General features: G+C 39.6%; 1 protein-coding gene across 2 annotated transcripts in view; it reads left to right on the forward strand.

Annotated features, from left to right (window-relative positions):
- Nucleotides 1–15,515, forward strand: part of SLC12A4 (solute carrier family 12 member 4) — a 52,577-nt gene extending 37,062 nt beyond the window's left edge. For both annotated transcript variants that reach the window (XM_005152228.3, XM_005152227.3), the window contains exons 11-24: nt 1,333–1,390; nt 1,845–2,019; nt 2,420–2,538; nt 2,982–3,080; nt 3,441–3,560; nt 4,258–4,362; nt 5,989–6,157; nt 7,198–7,393; nt 8,101–8,270; nt 8,438–8,569; nt 8,665–8,772; nt 9,500–9,684; nt 12,287–12,420; nt 13,520–15,515. In XM_005152228.3, coding sequence (XP_005152285.1) covers nt 1,333–1,390; nt 1,845–2,019; nt 2,420–2,538; nt 2,982–3,080; nt 3,441–3,560; nt 4,258–4,362; nt 5,989–6,157; nt 7,198–7,393; nt 8,101–8,270; nt 8,438–8,569; nt 8,665–8,772; nt 9,500–9,684; nt 12,287–12,420; nt 13,520–13,611 — 1,862 coding nt within the window. In that variant the 3' untranslated portion in view covers nt 13,612–15,515. The remainder of the gene's footprint in view (nt 1–1,332; nt 1,391–1,844; nt 2,020–2,419; nt 2,539–2,981; nt 3,081–3,440; nt 3,561–4,257; nt 4,363–5,988; nt 6,158–7,197; nt 7,394–8,100; nt 8,271–8,437; nt 8,570–8,664; nt 8,773–9,499; nt 9,685–12,286; nt 12,421–13,519) is intronic.
- Nucleotides 15,516–22,169: the final 6,654 nt, after the last annotated feature.

Raw genomic sequence — 22,169 nt, forward strand, 5'->3', positions numbered from 1 at the left:
TTCCTGCCTGTTGTCACTGAGGCTAGAACACCTAATCTGCAGAATATGAAGATATTCTTCATACCAGATTTCTAGGTGCTGAGCATGTGTTCGGAGGAACAGCCTTTGTCCCACTTGAAGTTCAGGGTTTAGGACTGCAGGAGCTTTGCTCAGGAAAGACTATCTTAATCTCTTCTCTCCTGCTAGAGAAAAGATGAAGCCAACATCTTTCATCTTCATCTAGCTGTTGGTGTCATGGTAAACCAGATATAATTTATCATATTACAATTTATTAACATAGGAGAATAAAAAAAAAGCGGGGTGGGGGGCACAAAAGGCAGTTATTATGAGCAAGGACTTCAGAACGTCTTTGTATGAGCTTTCTGAATAAATCCCACCCAAAGGACAACTCACCAAGATGGGGAGTCCTGAAAATTCTGCTGTTTCAAACCAGTTTTTCACAAGAATTTAACAAGCTATAACTTGGGATCCCAGCTTGCTTGTCCCAGGTTCTTTGGAGCACAGCCTTTTCCAGATGTTCCTTTGGGAACTGACCTTATACCAGGAAGTCTGCGTTTCCCATGACTGTAATCAGTATTAAGACAAATCACAGATGAAACCCCCAGTTTTAGGGTTGAAATGCTTGTAGTTCAAAGTTTCTTTCTTGTTGGTAACTCTATATGTAGGTGTTAATACGCCACCCAGTGGAAGGCATACATGGTAAATTTTAAGTGTGATCAATGTTTACCTTTTATATTTTACAATTGCATTTCAGGGATAGAGTTTACAAATTAACCATTCATGTAAACTAGAATTGCAAGATGAAAAGCTTTACTGTGATGCCAGATCTAAAACCTGAGGTATTGTGTACTCACCAATGCAGCAGTAGTGCAGATTAATAACACAATATTCAAAGACTATTGGTGATGTGAAAGCCCTCAGAGACCACAAAATGAGAAAGTGCAAAGTAGTGGTTTTCTGTGTGTCCAAAATCTTTTCAAACACAGGAGAAGGATGGAGAAAAGAACGACACTTTAATAAGTTTCTGTTTTATACTAACAGATTAAATTGATGTTTATGTATCAAAATATTTATTCCGGAGTTATAATTCTTATCGTAACATTTAACACTTTTAAAAAAAATAAATTTAGAATAACAACTTTATCACTTTAACATAGAAAGTATATATATGAGCAATGAGACATTAATTTACTCACCACTTTTATGTTCAGGTGATCCAGGAGATGTTGCAGTGCAAATTCACATTTTGAGCTTTTCACAATACTTCCTACAGCTGCTTTTATCTGCCATGTCTAAATAAATCCTATTTCCTTAACACAATCTCTACTCAAGACTTCAGTTGTGTATTATTGTTTGGAGCCTGCATAGAAGGAGTAGTCCTGAGAGATAAGTAAGTTTTACTGCTTTTCTGCTCTCCTTTCTTCTTTTTTTGCAGAGAAGGTGTCTTCTTCCCCATTTTAGGCCCCTCCTACTTCTAGGTGCCTTCTAGACCATATTTCCACGTAAATTGTAAACAGTGTTTTGGGCATCTGCTTGTATTTGATTTGATATTTTCCAGCATGGCTCCTTCAGATTTTCTGTCTTATGTCTTAATTCCTGCATTTTTTTAAGTGAAAGTGGGAAATTATGTGATCAGAGTTTTATGACACATAATAAAAAAAAGTTTTCAGATTGTTGAAATCAAACTGCAGACACTTCCTATCTGTGTATCAAAAGTAACTAATATTGTATACTACTTTCTATATTTCTTAATCAAGAATATATATAATGTTTAAATGACATCTTAAAACAGATCTCCAAAGATGAATGCAAGTGTCAAAATGCATTGCTGTTTCTCTCTGCAGGTATGGTGATGCGGTGAACAGGAACCTGGTGGTGGGCACCCTTTCATGGCCCTCACCATGGGTCATTGTGATAGGATCCTTCTTCTCTACCTGTGGAGCAGGTTTGCAGAGCCTCACTGGAGCTCCTCGGCTGCTGCAAGCCATAGCAAAGGACAACATCATTCCTTTCCTCTGGGTTTGTACAGTTTAAAAATCATTGCCGTCACCAGAGCTATTCTGTACCTAGTAACTAATCAGCTATTTGACTTCATGCTCTTGGAAGTCAGATTTATTTCCCTAGTTTGCCCAGCACTGAAATGAAGGTCAATATTTTTTGTTTTAATACTTTGTTTTCTTTTGTTAAAAACTAGGAATGTTTTTAAAGGAGTTTGAATAGACATATATAATAATTTTATGAACAAAATTAGCATCTAATTCAGCAAAGCTCAGGAAGTCTTTAGAATAATGTGACTTGTTGCTCTAGAATCAGAAGGATGTGGGAAAATTACTACTGTTTTCTAAAATGTAATTTTCTTTTTTTCATTATAACCATATGCAGTACTTGGAAGATACATTTAATGTTTCTGTTTCATCAGGTTTTTGGTCATGGAAAAGCAAATGGTGAACCGACATGGGCTCTTTTGTTAACAGCACTGATTGCAGAGCTAGGAATCCTTATTGCTTCACTTGACATGGTGGCTCCAATTCTCTCAATGTAAGAAACAGGCAGGTTGCTGCTTAAGGGGGGAAGAGTGGAACTCATGAGTTTTGCTAATTTGATTGTCCTTCAGAACCATATTCTGGAACCTGAGTTCCACTTTTATTATTTCTGTGAATTCTCTGACTTAAGGCCTTATATATAAATCTGCTTGTTTCTGCTCTGGAGTATTATGTGAATAAACACATTTTAGCATATTGTTACTTTGTTCGTGAAAATGTAATTTTTATAGCAGAACAAAAATAGCATTAATGTTGTGGATAGATCTAACTTGTTTTCCCTACTGTATACTGATAATTCAGGTTAGTAAAAATCAGAGGGATAGGCACACATAACAGGGCAGCTGTATTTTGACTGTAAATCATTCATATGATTATAATAATGTGGCAGAATCTGTAAATGTACGTGCTAAAAAGTTTTGTCATTTTTTGCTCCTGCAGGTTTTTCTTGATGTGTTACCTCTTTGTTAATCTAGCATGTGCAGTACAAACACTTCTTCGAACTCCAAACTGGCGGCCTCGATTTAAGTACTACCACTGGTAAGCAAAAAGTTGGCACAGCACACTCAGTGCCTGGTCGGTAAGCTGGAGTGGAGTTTTCAGAAGAACCTTCTTCATGAGGGTTGTGGGCATCTTTTATTGTTTTAGATATCAGCTCTAGAAAAGAGTAGATGTACTCTAGATTCATTTGTAGTGGACCAGACCAAGGTATTTAATGGCATAAGAGTTTAGTTTCAACAAGACACTTAAAACTATTGGGGACTAGGGAGACTCATTAGAAGCTTTACTTCCACTGCTGATTCAGAACAGACAATTTAAAATAAAAAGCAAGGGAATAATTGACTTGTTCTTAAGCTTTTCTACACTGCTTCTTACTGGCATCTTTGTCTTTTGTTTTAGGGCACTCTCATTTTTAGGCATGAGTATTTGCCTAGCACTGATGTTCATTTCCTCTTGGTATTACGCTTTGGTAGCTATGCTTATTGCAGGCATGATTTACAAGTACATTGAATACCAAGGGTAAGTATTGACTGGATAGAAAAGGGCAAGAAGGAGTCTGGGTCAACTTTTTAATGAATTATCTCTGGCTTTTACATTTGGAGGAGGATTTCTCCAGAGATACAACTTTCAGGGGTTTTTTTTTTCTTTTCTTTTTTTTTTCATTGTTTTACTATGTCAGCTAAAAAAAAGCCCTTAAAGATGTTTGGTGACACTTGAGAGTCACAGGAAGCAGAAGCTTGGTTGGGATCTATCCTTCTTCTGTCTGTCACATGTAAACCAGGCCCAGAACAGCTGAAGGCAGCCATCTTACTCCAGTTGATCTGGTGCAAAGATCTGTCTACAACAGTCCTAGAAAAGCTGAATCTGCAGATTATTTTGCCTGAGGTAGTTAATATCTGATGGACTCAGGCTCTAGTGTATGGCTGTGTAATGTAACTTTAGCAGTCAGGTATTGACATGCCTAATGTATATATATGCTTGGAAAGCCTTATCTGTAGTGGAGTGTTGCTTCCAAATAAAGCACATTTGACTTAAAGATTTGAATTTTTTCAGGTGATATGTTGTATCATGGACATACATGTACAAATGATAAATATGTGTGTGATGCATGCTTTTAATCTTATTAGAAGGTAATGATTTCTCTGTGCTATGACTGTAATTGTGTACTTAACCACTCATGAAACTGTATGTTGGCTAAACTGTGTGTTCTTCCCAGGGCAGAGAAGGAATGGGGTGATGGGATCCGGGGTCTTTCACTCAGTGCAGCAAGATACGCCTTACTCAGACTAGAGGAGGGCCCTCCACACACAAAGAACTGGAGGTACTTGTTTTGGTTTACTAACATCCACTGTCATGATTACTCACGTACACTTTGGGAATTAAACGGGACTCCAACCAAGATGCTTTTGGTCTGTGTGAATGAATTGAAATGCTCAGAATATTTGAAAACAAAAAGTCGAGCCTGCGGTAGGCTGCTCTGTCACTGCCCAGGCTCAACTGTGCAGCCCCTGTGTTGGCAGACCTTTCGTTTCTTTAATTGGACTCTGAACTAGTGACATCAGAAGTGGAACTTGGGGAAACTCTGACGGTCTCAGGGTACAGAGGTCCAGATGCCCATGGTAATTCACACTGTGGACACAGAGAAGTCACTGCTATAAATCTACGATTAAAAGTCAGAACAGTGGTCAACATTTTTCCCTGTGGCTTTGCGTGTAGATCAGAGGGCCAAACACCTTCCTCTTGGTTATACATCATACAACTCTTAGGCTCTGAGCAAGAGACTAGGAATCTACCAAAGAGAGTTTTATAAATATTTTTATAGTTGCTCAACCTTAGCTTAAGACGGACAATAACTTAATTGATGTGTAGCGGCACCTTAATGGACAGAAGGCAAGTGAGTTCTATATTTAAATGAAAATACTCATGATTCCCAGTTGGTTGGCACAAGGGTCCATATAGCTGTGGAAGCACAGGCCTGCAATGTATGCTCCAGTAGTACTTAAAAGAGCCTTGAAAATCAGCCACTTAAATAAAACACTAATGTAAGCCTCTTAACTACATGAATGAGTTTTATGATAGCACAAGGGGTAACAGGTTGAAACTTAAACAGCAGAGGTTTAGATTGGATATAAGGAAGAAATTCTTTACTGTTAGGGTGGTGAGGTACTGGAATGGATTGCCCAGGGAAGTTGTGAATGCTCCATCCCCGGCAGTGTTCAAGGCCAGGTTGGATGAAGCCTTGGGTGATATGGTTTAGTGTGAGGTGCCCCTGCCCACCAGGGAGGGGGGTTGGAACTAGATGATCTTAAGGTCCTTTCCAACCCTAACTATTCTATGATTCTATGACTGTCAAAACAATGCAGCAAAAGAATTCCCTCAATGCTCCTGATCTGCTTTGGATCAAGAGAAATAAAATACTAAATAAAACCCCTCTGGTGTGTGATATATAGGAAGAATGTGCTGTTTCAGAGTTAATACTTAAGTACAGTTAAAGGGTAAAGGCATGAAGAAGAGAAGGCTGCATGGAGACCTTGTAGCAGCCTTCCAGTATCTGAAGAAGGGCCATAGGGATGCTGGGGATGGACTTTCCATTAGGGACTGTAGTAACAGGACAAGGGGTAATGGGTTAGAGCTTAAACAGGGGAAGTTTAGATTGGATATAAGGAAGAAATTCTTTACCATTAGGGTGGTGAGGCACTGGAATAGGTTGCCCAGGGAGGTTGTGAATGCTCCATCCCTGGCAGTGTTCAAGGCCAGGTTGGACAAAGCCTTGGGTGATATGGTTTAGTGTGAGGTGTCCCTGCCCATGGCAGGGGGGTTGGAACTAGATGATCTTAAAGTAATTTTCAACCCTAACTATTCTATGACTATGAGAGAGGGAGTTGTTTTAGAAGGTTTTGTTAAAGACTTAGTGAAAAATAAATTCCTTTTTTTTTTTTTTCTCCAGGCCTCAGCTGCTGGTGCTTCTGAAACTTGATGAAGATTTGCATGTAAAATACCCTAGATTGTTAACATTTGCATCCCAGCTGAAAGCTGGTAAAGGTTTGACTATCATAGGGTCGGTGATCCAAGGGAATTTCTTGGAAACTTACGGAGAAGCTCAAGCTGCTGAACAGGTCAGTGTCTTAAATTCTTAAAGCAAAAAGGGGTGAGTGGGCAGATAACTTAAAGGTTTCAATGTAATCGTACATGGAAAAAAGTGTATCTCAGGCAATACAGGACTAGTGGAGTAGTACAATGGCAGTTCAGGAATGGGCTAGCTAACGTGCTTTGGCTGCTGGTTGTGACTTTGGGAATATAAATGATCAATTTTTACAACTTGTATAAACAGCCTTACTGCATAAAATTTTATTCATTGATAAGAAATACTGAGTGTGGACATTTAGGTATGCTGATCAGTGGGGGGAGAGGGACTGATTAGGTTTCCGAACATACCAAAAAACATTTCAGTAACTGTCAGTTATTACACACTTAGCAAATGTGCTGTGTCTCTTCCAGCATGGTAATAAATTTCTTAAAGAAAGCATTAGGGGATGGTCCTGGAAATATATTAATAAATAGTTTAATATTCCTTGCTGTGCAAATGTGATATCATAGCCCTGTTTATGTAGTATCAGCACATTGCTGTTCCCTAAAGGCTTTTTATACAGGAAAACTGTTATAAGGGGAAAACTAATTCATAAGCCTATGTGTTGACCAAGTTTGTGTAAACTAGAGGGTGTGGTAATCCTGATAGGTTTGGCACTTATATTTGTAAATTGAATATAATAACAGCATGTGACATAGGAATCTGAAACTGGAAATCCAAATGAAGTTAGTTAACCTTGGGTTTAAAAGGTGTTTTAGGATTAGAAAATGGAAAGTGAGATAGTAACACAGATATCACTAACTACTACTATGAATAAGAGAACGAAGAAACCTGTATCTTAATCTGTTAGAAATAATTATGTTTGGAAGGGAGCTGTGTGTGTTTTAAGCAAGTATTATACACAATTAGTGGGTATTTTCTCTTCTATTAAGGAGAGGACTTGAGCAGAACTTTGCTTTGAAATGTGTTTTACCGGTGGATGTGTGAACCAGGAATTTACACTGTAATCACATGGCAGAGAAACACAAAATGTTCCTTTTGATTGTGAGGCTTTTCCTTGTCTTTCAGACTATTAAGAATATGATGGACATTGAGAAGGTGAAAGGTTTTTGTCAGGTAGTTGTAGCAAATAAAGTTCGGGAAGGAATTGCTCACTTGATCCAGTCCTGTGGACTAGGTGGCATGAAACATAACACTGTTGTTTTGGGATGGCCATATGGCTGGAGACAAAGTGAAGATCCAAGGTCATGGAAGACATTTATAGGTGAGCTTTGCAGGTTCTGTGTGATCGAATAGTGTGAAGAGAGATGTTTATTACACACCTGACACACAAAGAGGGTTTTAACAGAATCCGTGTGAAATTGGTTTTGTTTTTCTTGTGTTTTTTTTTTCAGTATTGATTGTGAAGTAATAATTTCTCACAAAACTGTTCTGTTTGGAATACCACTTCTTGGGTATAAAAGACTTATGAAAAATCCTCAAAGATTAATCTAGCAGCTAAAATTCATCTGCCTAATGAACGGTTAAAAAGTTAAAGACTTTAGAGATGCCGTTTTAATGGCAAACTATAATTTCTTTCTCAGATAATCCATCTTTTCCCTGGTCGTAACTTGTCCATCTCTCTTCACTACTGCAGCCAACACTTTCCTTGCCTGTACCTCTCTCCTTCCTTTGTGGTCCAGTTCCTTAACACAGATTAGAAAAGAGCAGATGCTTTCTCCTCATCCTTAGCTTTGGAGATTGCTGCTTTTCTTTCAAACAGGAAACAGGGCTTGGTTCCTGTAAGTCTGCTTTATCTGGGCTTTGTCCTTTGGTCTGACCTGTCTCTGTAAGCCTTGCTGTACATACTTTATGTAAGCAATGACTTTTAAGGTTTGATGACATTTACTTAGTAACTGGTTTGTTTGTTTAGGACCATAGATCACTGTTGCAGAATTTGAAGTAACTGTCTGTCCTTCCTCTGTTGGGCAGGTACTGTTCGCTGCACGACTGCAGCTCATCTGGCTCTGTTAGTTCCCAAAAATGTGTCTTTCTACCCCAGCAACCATGAGCGTTACAATGAAGGCAACATTGATGTGTGGTGGATTGTGCACGATGGAGGCATGTTGATGTTGCTTCCTTTTCTTCTCAAACAGCACAAAGTAAGGAGCTAGCCAAAGAATGTCACCCAGCTATTTCTCTGAGTGTTAAAGGAACCAGGTCCAGTGGTAGAGACTGTATTGATAAATGAGAGTGGATGTATTGGTGAGTTTCTGTCTCTTAGAGCAAAATACTGGTTCAAATACAAGAGTTTGTGTTCCCTCACCAGGTTTGGAGAAAATGCAAAATGAGGATTTTTACTGTAGCTCAGATGGATGATAACAGCATCCAGATGAAGAAGGACTTGGCTACTTTCCTCTACCAACTCCGAATAGAGGCAGAGGTAGAGGTGGTAGAAATGGTAAGGAATTTGAGCCTGGTTTTCCCTTAATGATGCAAATAGTGGTACTTGGTTCTGACTTGTTTACAAGCACTGTTTTTTTCTTATTTCTGCAGCACAATAGTGATATCTCAGCATACACTTATGAGAGAACTCTTATGATGGAACAGAGATCTCAGATGCTGAGGCAAATGAGGCTGACAAAAACAGAGAGGGAAAGGGAGGTATGTCATTTGTAGTTTATCGCTATGAACTGATGAGGTGGATGACACAAAGTGCCTTCCTAGTAGTGTTTTATATAGCTGCTGCTTAATTTTAACTCCTATGTTCTAAAGGTATAAGGAAATACTTTTACTGTAGCTTTTTTTTTCCCTTAAATTGCTTATAGTTGTTGAATAGTCTGGCTGGACTTGCAAAACTGTGATAAAAATTATTTGTTTGGAGGCAAAACAGTGGCAGCATATACACTACAGAAAGAATATGTGTTCCCCTTTGCAATGTAAATGACACTTGATGACTTGAAGATGCAAGTCTCAACTGCTTCTTGACCCTGTTGCTTTATATGCGATGTCTGGGGTTTGTCTCAATTTATAGCATATCCTGTTTTCCTATGGAAGATTTTATTCTAGTTTGGACTGACAGGACACGTGGAGATGACAGGTTCAGGTGATCTTATATTTCTGCATGTGTTTGTCCAACTTTTTTGTTATAGGTCTTGAGTCAGACTTCTCTGTTGTATTAGACCATGTCATGATGTGAGCTAGACTGTTTCTCTTTCTTGCATAGCTACAGGCCTCTGTTGGTCCCAATTCTGCATGGCTCATACCCATCAAAACTGCCAAAAGTCAGTTTGGTGTGCAAGATCACTGGCTAGAGCAGATGCCTGGTATCAGAACTAGGGAAAGTAAAATAAAGTCTCTCAGTTTCTGCTGACATTCATGTGTCCTCTAGGCTCAGCTGGTAAAGGACAGACATTTAGTGGCGCGTCTGGAAAGCCTCTACTCAGATGAAGAAGATGAGACAGAGCCAGTTCCTGAGAACATTCAGATGACCTGGACAAAAGAGAAGTGTGACGCTGAGAAGCGGAACCGAGGCAGTGCTGTGGGAAGCTTTCGAGATCTCATCAGTATTAAGCCGTGAGTCTTGTCTAAGTCAACAGCTTGTATCTCCTGAAACTCCTGCTGTGCCGTGCTTTTACTATCTTTGTCTCCCAGTCCTTGGTTTAGACTTGCACAATAAACATTGACACCCAGCTACTGAAGACAGCCTCCTGAGAAGTCTCTAACCAATTAAATGTGTTACACATCCCTCAATATTTTGCTTGGTATACTCAAATTCTATTGTAACTTTCCTACTGTCTCCCACATACCTCAGCAAAACACACATTTTAATACCAGACTGCTACTTTCACTGATCTAATCAGAATTAAAAAATTAGACTGATAATTTCAGTATCTAATGCATAGTGCAGGTGTTTAACAGAGCAGGGAAGCAGCTGTGGAGATGGTGATGAATGACTATGAACAGAGTATGTATGTGGCACAACCCTCCAAGACAGACTTGCTGTTTGAAGGATTACTGACATGTAACAACAGCTGTAGCTGTGTATGTCCTATGAAGAGCTGGAAGGAAAGGTGTGTTTTGGCTCTGCATAAAAATGTGTGAAACTCCTTGACCTCTTCAGTGTACCACATCTTACAGGAAGAGTTCACACAGTCAGTTTTGCAATCTCAGTAAAGTTCCAGATTTTTCTTCCTGATAATCAGTGAGAATTCTAGTCTGTTTTAGGCTGAATCATACTGTAGAAATTCTGCTGAATTTGGTGTTAACTACCTGTACTTTTTCCTCTTCCATGCTTTCAGAGAGTGGGAAAACTTGTAAGTTTGTTATTTAACTTAGAAATACATTAAGATGGTTGAGAGGGAAGACTTCATTTTCTCAACTAAAAGTAGGAAAACTATATGGAAGGAAAGAAAAGGAGTTAGAGCTGAGCAGTCTTACCAGTGTTTTAAAGAGAGCAGAATTAGTCACTTAAGCCGAGTATCATAAATAGCACATAACTGCAGGAGCTGTCCTGACAGGAACTAAGTCAGGGTACAAAACAATTACAAGTCTCAACCTGTTTTGTTAAGCAGAGTATTGACACAAGAGGTGGGAAACATTACTCATTTAGAGAAGCTCATGTTTCACAATATTGCTGTGATGTTATTTCTGACAGTTTCTGGGCACTAAGAAAACCCTTTCATATAGCCTACACTTTCAAATTGCTGGGGGGATTGGAGATAACAATTATAAATGTCACTTTAGGGAATACCAAACCTTTAGTTTTCAATTCCTTTTCCAAAACTATAGGTAGTAAATGACAGCACATTGCTTTTGGTGCTGGTTTCTTCCTCACTTCCTGTAAACATAATCCATCCTCTGTGTTGTCCCTTGCTTTCTGAAGCTGATGTAAAGACAGAGAATGTCCATGCCCTAAATTAAATAAGAACATGAAATAATGGAGAAGCAATTAACAGTGGGTAAATTGTGCTGTTAGGGTTATTCTTACCATTGCATCTTCTATTTTCTGTCTGTATAAATACTTGTTTGCAAACCTAAATGTTCAGAAAAATAGCTAAAATCTTTCATAAAGCTGCATTAACAAAGCCTATAGATTTATATTTGATTAGTTTCTACTAATATTGTTTTTAATATATTAAGAAAAACAAACCCGAACAAACAAGTATATTCTCCCTTTGATGAATCTATTTCTGTATAGTTTTTCCTTTTACCTTACCAAAATAATGGTTGATTTCCTGGAGGAAGGAAACATTCCCTGGCTCAAAATCTCTGAAAGATACTTTCCACTTCTGTTCCTGCATGAATGGGTGTTATTTTGTGATAATATCTTCTGAATAAATCCTGTTGCCTCTCCTAGCCTGGATTCTTAAGGAGCTTTTGAGGTCATGCTGCACCTATTCCCTTCTCTCCTATAACTTTTGAACCAAGTGGCTACTCAAATTTGAAAGCATGATTGAGATTTTAAAGCTACTCAGGTCATCAGTGTTTGTTGTAAATAGCCAGGCAGAGAGGCTGATTAGTGTCCAGCTGGAGGAAAGGTTAAAACCATTACTAGACACCAAGAGGGCCCTGCCAGGAGGCATACACCCAGCTCTTTGTAGGTTGTGTTCAATTCTGTGGATCTGTAGGAAATCAAGTTTTCTCTGGAGTTGTCACCTGCTGTTCAACACAAAAAAACTAGTGCCCATGTGGGAAATGTGGGCTGAGCACAGTGGTGTTGGTCTGCTTGGTTCTGATGGATCTCTTGAGTGTTTTGGTACTGAGTCCAGAGAGGTGCATGGTCTGTGCTGCTGGGGGAGTTGAGGGATCAGGGGAGGGATGCCTGAAGGGAAGGCTCTGGAATCACAAGTGTCCATGGTCAAAGAGCATGTCCCTGTGTGCAAATGTGTTTTAACTTCTTACGCAGGACTTACATCACCTTTGTAAGTTATGCTTCTTGAAGGGCAATAAACTGGAGACTTGATCCAGAGACCTTACAATCTATTGACCACCTGTACCTGAAGAATGCTGTAAAATCTCTTTTGTACATTAATAATTAAATTTGAAAATATTTAATGTGTGTCAACATATAATGGGGTATTTAAGAGATTGTAGGTATGCTTGTAGGGGCCTCTTTAATATTTCTGTTTTCAGAGGCACATTTCTAACAGTAAGTCTGAATGTGCTTCTTCCACAGGAACCAGTCTAATGTCCGAAGAATGCACACAGCAGTGAAGCTGAATGAAGTTATTGTTAATAGATCCCACGATGCCAGACTTGTTCTTCTCAACATGCCTGGTCCTCCAAAGAATACTGATGGTGATGAAAACTGTATCCTTTCAGGCAACAACAGATCCTGGGCCACAACAGATCTTTCTTTGAATTCATTTTGCCACACATGCTGTCAGCTGTAATGTGTAACAAAGTGTCCATTCAGCAAAGGGTACTGGCTTCTTGACAGAGTTATGTAGTAACTGCTAAAGTAAAAGTTGCTACTGGTTGCTCTGGAAGCCTCATCCCTTTAAATTCATTCTTGTCTATACTCTTACTTAATTTATTTATTAAATTAAATCTGTTTAATTTAGTTTTCAGTAGCAGATGTAGCAGATGTCTAAGGTGCATTCACAGCAGCTAGCACTTTGGGCAGTGATGTCTGAATCCAAGCGAACAGAAGTCCTGAAGGACAGGGTGCATTGCAGGCACATCTCATGCATCAGAATTTGGGAGCTTAGCTCCAAGTGCAATGCTCTGGTAAGATTAAAATTCAAACCTAGAGTGTTTCAGCATATAGAGGGATACTTGCACTATGCCCTGAGAGCTGAGGGTTGTGATCTAGTGAGCTGGCTGGCATTGCAGTTCTCTGTCCACAGCTCTTTTTCAGCCTTGGTTTGCACTGTTAAATTAGTGAGGCTTTCACTGGCCTGTGCCAAAAATATGTGTCACGAATCACAGGCTAAGTGATTGGTTTCTCCTAAACCTAGGTTGAAGTAGTAATGCTCTTTCACAACAGTGTGCTGGCTAAAGTAAAGGTAAAAATACTCCTTTTAGCATAAGGGAGGTTTAACTGGAGATGCTGTAGTGCAGGAGAGATTTCTACCTTAAGATTATGGGTGAGGATGTTTATTGCTTCACACTTCCCTGTGGAGGCTGAGCCACTGTGACTGAAGAACGCTCCATGTTCATGGAATGTGGCTGGGAGGGAGTGTGGCAGCCCAAGTTGCTGCTTGCTGCAGTTTTGGGCGGTGGCAGGTTTTTTTTGGAGATATTTGAAACTGGCTTTGTGCAACGTGAGGCAGCCCCTGGTCTTGTCTTCCAGAGGATGCCCCTGCAGCCTACCTGCTGCCGAGACCTTCCCACAGAAACCCAATAGACTAACAACTCTGTGTTTTGGGGTTTGATATTCCTGTTGTCCTTGACTTCCCTGAAACAGACATGGAGTTCCTTGAAGTCTTGACAGAGGGTCTTGAGAGAGTACTGCTTGTGAGAGGTGGTGGCAGAGAAGTCATCACAATTTACTCCTGATTTAGTAGAAGCTTCTGATGTTGGTCTACATTTACCATTTTGGTGATAACGGACATTCCAGTTTAAAATGGAGAAGAAAAAAAAGGTCTTTTCACCTAAGTTTCTCCTCATCCAGTCCTGTCCATTGTCTTTCCATTTGCAACATATCTTTGGGGATTGCAGTCGTCTTGTTATACCATCCAATTAGCAACTTAAGTTAATTGTGAAGCTGCCACATTATTAAGTTTCTGCTTTGGTACTCCAGCATTTGTGCATGTAGTTTTAACACTAAACCTATTTTTATTTTTAATCAGCACTGCTAAGTGCAGTATTTTTAGTAACTGTATGTAAAGTTAGGACTTGAAAGCCAGTTACTGTAAAAAGATTTTAAAAGCTTTTTATATTAGGTTTGGGAGCTAGAATTACATTACGTAGCAGCTAGTTTCTGCTGAAGTCCAGCTATAAAGCATTTTCTAAGAGCACAGTAAATTGTAAGAGGGGACTGAAAAAGCTTTGTTTTTCTGGGTTTATTTCCAGAACTAAACTCTCAGTATTGGATAAGAATTTATACTTTTATTACATTTATTGATAGAGATTTAAATAAATTATGTTGATATAGTTGGAATTATGTATGTAGCTTGCTACAAACTGTTGCTTCTGAGACTTGAGGTTCTGTGAAGCCAGAGCCCTAATTTATTTTTGTATTTATTTGTCAGAAATATTGGATAAGCAGATGCAGACTGTTTAGAATAGCAGAGATCTCACAATAGATTTTGAATTGGTAGTGGATTGAAGGACCAGTCCTGTGCACTTCTTCCATGCTTTAAATTTCTTGCAGACCATCCATCAAAGTACATTGAGCATGCTGGAGTCCCATGTTTAGAGCCAGGCTCTTTGCTGCACGCACAGTAGGAGGATTGTGCTTGCACTTGCACAAGCACAGGGGATCTGCAGCTTCATCATTTGTTTTATGCCCTTAGATGAAAAAGAAGAAAAGAAGACCTGTATTAACTAGTAAGTCTCCAAAGAGTTTATTGAGCCCATTAAGTTGTACTTTATGTACAGAACATTGGTATTTTTTCAATAAAATGTTGCATACACTTTGACCCTATCTTCCATTGCGCATGCTGTGCCAGCTCCCTGGGAGAATACTGTCTGTTCTTCCTTGCACTGCGGCACTGCGCTGATCTGCCTGCAGTGGGTCCTCTTGTGAGGGGAGGGTGGTGGAGCCCTGTTGGTGTTCACCAAATGGTGCAGTGACTGCACAGTGGAGGCACCAGCTTAGGCTTCCAAGCAGGTTGGTGCTGTGCACAACTGTGGGAAGGCTCCTGGCTCTAGAGGTACTGCCATATGCCAGGTGGAAGTCTGTGCCTGTAGACTATGAAATGCTTGCAAGGTGGAACACCTCAAGATCTTGGGCTGTCTGCGAAATCTGTAATCTCATACAAGGGGCAGGGGTGAGCTAAGCTCCACGGGATGTGTTAATAGCAAGGAAAGAAAGGCAGAGATTCACACATTTCTCTGACTTGTGTGCTCTTGTTAGTTGGTGTATACTAGTTGTGTCAATCTTCTTGTAGTATTAGTTGTTTCCCTGATAAAAGCATGAGTTATTTGTCTACGAGACAGAAATCCGGGAAGCTATCCAGGCATCTTTCTTGAATAACATAATAAAAAAATGCTTTTTATCAGTTTTATAGTTAAAGAGTAAGCTTGTTCTCTTTGAAACGGGACCTTCCTGATGGGAGTGAGATGGCATTAGTGCCTGCAGGATCCCTGTAAGACACCAGCCAGAAAGCAACTCTAGGGTGCGCTCTTGGCTGCATATTTTGCATTACATTTTTGTAACACGGGCTTTGCTTTGTTGTTTTTGAAACCCAGAATTCTTTTCACTCACGCTTTAAAACCAATAAAAAGAATAAAGCTTGTTTATTTGTAAGTAATGTGCTATTTGTAGAGGGATCATTTTCACATCTTCAGAGGGCTGAGTAGTAGTGGTACACAAGTGAACAGCAACCATGATAGTTACGTATTTGCAAGCATTTGTCTACAGGTGTAATAAAGTTTATAAAAAATTTTATACCTCAGACTTTTGTAGGTATGACTCTGTAATATTAACTTTCTTTTACCAATTGTAAACCTCTAATATACACATGCTGAGAAATGCATAGTTATTTAGGAAATGTTATACATAAGGTTGACCTAACTGCACCTCACAAAAGCATTTCAGTGCCATCAGTTACTTGACCCAAGTAACCTGTTAGTGGTTTTATTGTGTTTTAGACATCTAACGAAGTGTCTGTCCTTACACACCTTAGATTAGGTTTTCAAAGGTGATTCTATGCAGTGTGGATTAAAAAACCCAAGCCTTAATTCAGCACTGTGTGAACCCTAAGGGTTTAATAGTCTCCAGTTATGTAAGACCGTCTCTCTATATAGAAGGTTCAGAATAAGTTCCTCTGAGACTTCACTCACACCAATGTGTGGAGTATAAGGGTACATGTTGGTGAAAACTGGAAGGACCATGGGAAAGGTTGTGTAAGAACATCATCAATGGAAAAGGTAATTTCTACTTGATTCAGCTTTTGTGAGAGTACCTAAATGGTGACCTCCCATTCGTGTCCCTATGCTAGAACTCTTTTTGATAAGGAGATGAAACCATCTCAGTTAAAACACAAGACAAAGTTGATTGATACCCATTTTTGTATATGAGTATGGAGAATTCCTCTTGAAACTTCCACTGTATTGTTTTAATAATTAGTTATTAGAAAAACCCTACGGTAGCACAAAGATGTCACTTTGCTTTATCTTTCACCTCCGGAAAACCTGCAAGCAAAGAGCTAGTTTACTCTGAGCAAACGTTCACGGCACTGAGATGGCCGCCTTAGCCACGGAGCAACACGAGAGGGCACCAGGCTGCCTCCGTGGGGTCCCCATGCCTGAGGAAACTCCGCTGCAGTTACCAGCTTATTTGTGAAGACATGTTGAGTGGTGATTTTTCACGATATTAATCAAATCAGGAGTTTGAATTCTAGATGCACTGATAGGAAATGACACGGGATAAAACATTTCCATTTAAACAATACATCCTCCTCCCCTGTCCTCATTTCTCATTTTCTCATCTGCAACATCCATAATAATGTTTGCTTCTTCAGTAGTTCTCTTGGGAAGGGAAAAACTGCCTCATGCTGTGCTCTGGAGATCAAATATTCTCATTCCATGCTGGAGCTGTTATCCCCCTGCACAGTCATTGGCCCTGGTATGCAGGCAGAAGCTGAGTAAAAAGCGCTGCTTTCCCACTGGGAGAGGCACCCCATCACTCTGGATCTGCTGCGTCAACCAGCAGTGCTCAGAGCACTGGTGCAGGGCAGCAGGTGATGGGGTTTCGAAGAACAGTTCCCATCATCATCACACTATTCTAAGCTCAGACAGCTCTTTGAACAAATGCACCCTGCCAGTGGACAGTCAACTAAAATAGAGTCTGTGGTCGGCATCGTCTGTCCAAAATTCTCCACTCCTAAAATAGCTCAGGCAGGCTTCCTGCTGTTGGGAGAAGTGTCATGAGGGCATGTCTCCTCCTCTAGCTGGGAAAGACACACACCAGCCGGGCAGACACTGCTGCCTCCTGGCAGGCCTGATGTTCATAGCTCCTGTCAGCTCCCAAAGCAAGCCTGTCCAGTGCCTCGAGAAGTGCTAGGCAGCCACTGCATTGACTATGTGTGATGGGCTAAATCTGAACTGGAAAATGGGTGAAAGGCTGAGCAAGTGGGACAACTTCAAAAGTAAAGGGGTACCAGGGTAGTCCTGTGCAGTACTGGGAGATGTCCTTGACCTGCCCCTGCACAGGGCTTTGGCTGAGATTCTCTTTCATTTCCCAGCACCTCTTGTGGGACTCCCAAGACAACTGTCAGTACCTGATATCATGAGGTCTGGGGCTTTCCAGCTTGCAGTGATTTTTGCTATTCCCTGGCAATGTCAGTTACAATGACATCACTACTAAAAGTGACAAGATGTGCCGACATGCCCCACAGATAGCACTGCAAATGGGTTAGTAACAAAGCTAGAGACTTCAGAGGTCTGAGACTTTTAAAGGCTTGTGCTGTATAAGAGTGCTGGTGATTCTATGACACAAAAAGGAATACAAGTGGGACTGTATACTGCATAAATCTCGTCCATTATTAAATATGTAAAAAAAAAATTTATCTGACCAAAGAAAGCATTTTTACAGAATTTCTAGAAGAAGAGAATACCAGTGGGTTCACTAATCTAAGCAAAGGCAGTTGAGATCCATGACTGGGTATTCTGGGTTAGCTCCAACAGGGAGATGAAAGCAGCAAGATACTATTTTGATGCATAGTTCTCCAACGCTTGGATATTATTCACCTGTTTTCTTCCAACCCAACCCCAACACTGAAGTTTCAAAAAGTGCTGAAGAGAAGGGTTTTACAAAGATCAAACTGAAACAAGACCTGAGGTGAGCCTCTCTAAACAAGTGCTGTTTCCCATGTGACTTAACACAGGAGTGTCTGAATCTACTGGACAGGCTGTGATTTACACTGAACATTTATGTATGATGTCTATGGTGTTGTTAATGCTAAAGATGTGTGGGCCTTCTAACAACTTAGTCCTCTTGTTGTCACACAGTGTCAATGAGAAGCAAAACCAGAAGCCAGCAGGACATGTGAACGGAAAAAATAGTTTGTAGGAACAGAAAAAGTCAAGAAGCATATGAACTGATCTTTATCATAAGCTGTTTGCAGGAGTTCATTTCTGACTGTGTTTTACAGCTGTCAGGCTGTTATTATTTCTACTTGCCTGATTTATATTGCCAAATAAATAGGATTTTCATGTAATATATCTGAAACAATTTCCTAAGTGTAATAACCTCATTCTGCTTTTAAATTTAGAGCTACTGTTAAATACCTTGATTTGCTTTCTGTTAGCTCAAAAAACTCCATATAGTTAATAGGGAATCAATTGCTGAGGCTTAAAAATAAAAAAAAAAAAAAAGAAAAAGAAAAAAGAAAAAAGAAATCCACTAAAGAAACATTAGAGAATCAAAGGAATATGTACATAGTCCCCATCTAAATAAGCTGCCTACAATTAGGACTGAATGCATTTTTAGTTGGCTCCTTTCATGTCATTTACCAAGGTTCACACAAGCTGTTCCCACTATATAACCCTTTGTGGTTATCTGCTCTTTTCTCTTCTAAGGACAAGTACAATTAGCTTCTCCAGAGGCCAGCTGTGCTAGGGGTAAAGCCTGGCCCTGCTGATTGTTTGTGGACTTTAATTTAGCATAACTCTCCTCTTGTCAGAGTGGCTTCAGCTCTTTCTTTTTTTTTTTTTTTTTTTGTAAAAGTGAAAATGTTTGGTTGGTCTCTGTTGAAATAGCCATTTTCAACAACTTGCTTGAGTTTATAGAGATATTTCTCATCTCACAGGAGCTCATTGAAATGGTCAGCCAGGCCAGCCAACTGAAATGAGCATGCTGACAATAAAAAGCAGATGAGCTTCACTTCAGTGAGTCTCCTAGGTGCATTCAATTTAACTCCTATGCCTTGTTTTTCACACACTAAACCTAAAGCTGTGAAAGATTCTGCTGTGAGCAAAGCTTAGCAGATACACTGTCCCCAGAGTGGCTCACCATTTCTACGGTGTATTTTTTTCTCTCAGATTTGGGAACGTGCTTCTTTAAACAGGCAGGATTTACTCTGTGTTTGGGGACAAAACACTCCATCTACTGTTTCCTTTCTGCCGCCTCTTATGTCAGTAACTAATGGAAACTGGTGAAAAGTCCAGCTCATGTGGTTAAACCGTGTTTCACCTTAGCTTCTGTACAGCCAGGCCATACACCTGGAGAATGCACACTGAGTACAAAACACTGCCTGGAAATTCATTGTGGCTCTATCCTAATATGACTAAATCCGACTCTGATGTTTGCATCTTCTACTGTCTCATACACAGAATTCCTTCTGGTTTCCTGCTCAGACTGCACCTGGGGGTACAATGGTAGCCCAGAATGGCTTTCTATCTTTGGAAAAAGTAGGTTATTCTTTCTGTAACAGTTAAAGATCTTTCACTCTGAAGGCCTCCAAAGGGTCCTTGACCGCTGCGGATGTAAACTAATACGGAAAATCATATTAACCTTCCATCTAAACCACATGCCAATTTTTAATATACATAACTAAATGCTGTTGTTGTTGAAAACTGTGTAAGACAGATCTAGTTAGTTGAAATGTGTCTCATGGCTGTAAGGATTAGCACTTACTGGAAAGGAGGTTTGGGGAGGATAAGTATGCAAGATGAAAATGCCAAGTCATAAGTTTTAGACCACAAATTAGGATATTAAACCACCTCTGAGGTGTGGGATTTACATTTCCAGACTTTTCCCTTCTCTTTTGCTTTCCTCTAATACCAGGAGTGATACTAATTTTCCTGAAAACCTCATTTTGCATGAAGTTAGAACAAAAATGACAGTAGAAGAGGAAGAGATACTGTTTACTATTATTTCTGACTTACACAGAAGTAGCAAATCAAATAAAACTTACTGAAAGACTGAATTTAGAGGTAGTTTTATTTCTGTGTTAATTCACCTCTGCCAGTGAAGACTGCAAAGAGAACAAATCCTGTTAGAATTCACAGTGCTGGTTTAATAGGACATTTGTGATTATGCCAAGAGTTTATTCTAACAGGAGCATGTGTGGAGTGGCCTTCCTCATACTGCACTTTAGTGCTGTGTGGTTACAAAATGATGAATTTGTGTGCATGATTTTATAGCTAATACAGCAATGTGCAAACATTTATCAATTACATTTACTGTCCCAATTTAGTTAAAGAGAGTCAGCTCTCAGTGCAGAGTCTGTGAGGAGGAAAAAGCCACTTCTGTAATCTCTTCAAAGTCTAACACGATTAAGAGACTGACCCTTCTCACACCAGGCTCAAGTACTAAAATCTAATTAGAATCTTGTTACTAACCATATGTCCACAATCACATCCTGGGTACTACAACTTGCCTGTCAGTATTTTAAGGAAACTCAATAATGTCTTTAAATTGGGCATGCAGTGGCAAATTTTCTAAGAAGCAGAGAAATCAACTTAGAAAAAAACCCAAACTAGAAGTCGATAGTCCTAACGATAAAATGGTTAGAGGAAAAAGTACGTATTTTAGCAAAGCTGACCTCCTCTTGATGCTAATATTTATTTTTCTTTGAGGTGTATCTCATGGGTACCAGAATTGGACAAGAAATCAATCTCAACTTTGTAACTGAAGAATTAAATATGCTTCAACCCCAGATACACAGGTCATTTTGTATACCAGCATCATCAAAGAAACCGTCAGCCGAAGTCAAACACTCATAAAGAGATTCCAAACCTTCTGCATTAGAGTGCCAAGCCTGCTAGAGCATGTATTTTCAAGAGAGGAAGTCAGCAAGACATGGACAGTAATTGTTACTCTGGAAAAGTTCATCTGGAACAACTTCTTTGTTTAGCCGCCTTCTTTTTTGTGCCTTTCAAATATGAACTATTGCAGCAGTTCTTTATGTGTCTAGAATTAAACAGCAAGGGTTACAAATGCACTCAGAAAGGCTCCTTCCCAGCTCTTTTATCCTGATGGAGTATGGAAAATCCCTCTTTCTCCCCCATCAGTGCATCATAATTATCTGAGAGCTGTACTCCTGTCCTGCAATGCAGGAAAAGGTACATAGAGACAAATGATTTATAGGTAGAGCTTATAGTATCTTTGGTTGGCCTGCATAAAAGATGTGTCAGACAAACAGCTAACTGGTTGTTATGGCTTAAAGGAGTAGTTCTTCTGCTGGCTATACACATTAGTTGTAATAAAGCTGGGTCAGAGGTGTATGATGGCTGTCACAGAGCTGTGAGCAATCAGCAGTTGTGTCTCCTGCTGTCACTGCTTCTGCTCACAGGTGTACTTAAATTCCAAAACCATCTGAGTATCTTTAGCATAGACTTCCTTTTGAAATATTTTCTCAGGCTACTTTAAGTATATGTTTTTTTTAGATGGACAGCTGCAGTGAAGTGGTAAGTATGATTAAGTATACCTAGATTGTTTCCTGCAATTAAATCAATAGGAAAAAAGATAATCTTATAGCTGAACAGTAAGGACAATGAATTTGGAGTGGAGCTGGGATAGCTCAAACCAGCAAGATTCTGTCTTCTTCGTACTTGGAAGATGGTAATTTCACACCTGCCAGAATACAAGTTTATGATATATTTTGTGTGAGGACCATAATCAGAGCAGACTGAGACACAATTTTCACTTTATGTAAAAAACTTTAATTTATAAAAATATCTCCCAGATGGAGACAAAATAAAAAATAAGACCTTTTGGAAGATAAAACTTAATGATTAACAACCTGGAATGAAGTAAATTTGCCAGCATCCCAGTCTGATTTGTGTTGCACTGAACCTGATATGTACATGATACATACACGAGTTGTCACAGAACAACACAGATCTTTGACAGAAGATTCTATGAGGAGGTTTGTTCCACAAAAACCATCCATTTGACAGCCATTGTATCAGAAGAAATTATTTTATTGTTATCTTTCCTTCAA

Source organism: Melopsittacus undulatus, chromosome Z (assembly GCF_012275295.1).
Source record: "Melopsittacus undulatus isolate bMelUnd1 chromosome Z, bMelUnd1.mat.Z, whole genome shotgun sequence".
Classification (NCBI taxonomy): domain Eukaryota; kingdom Metazoa; phylum Chordata; class Aves; order Psittaciformes; family Psittaculidae; genus Melopsittacus; species Melopsittacus undulatus.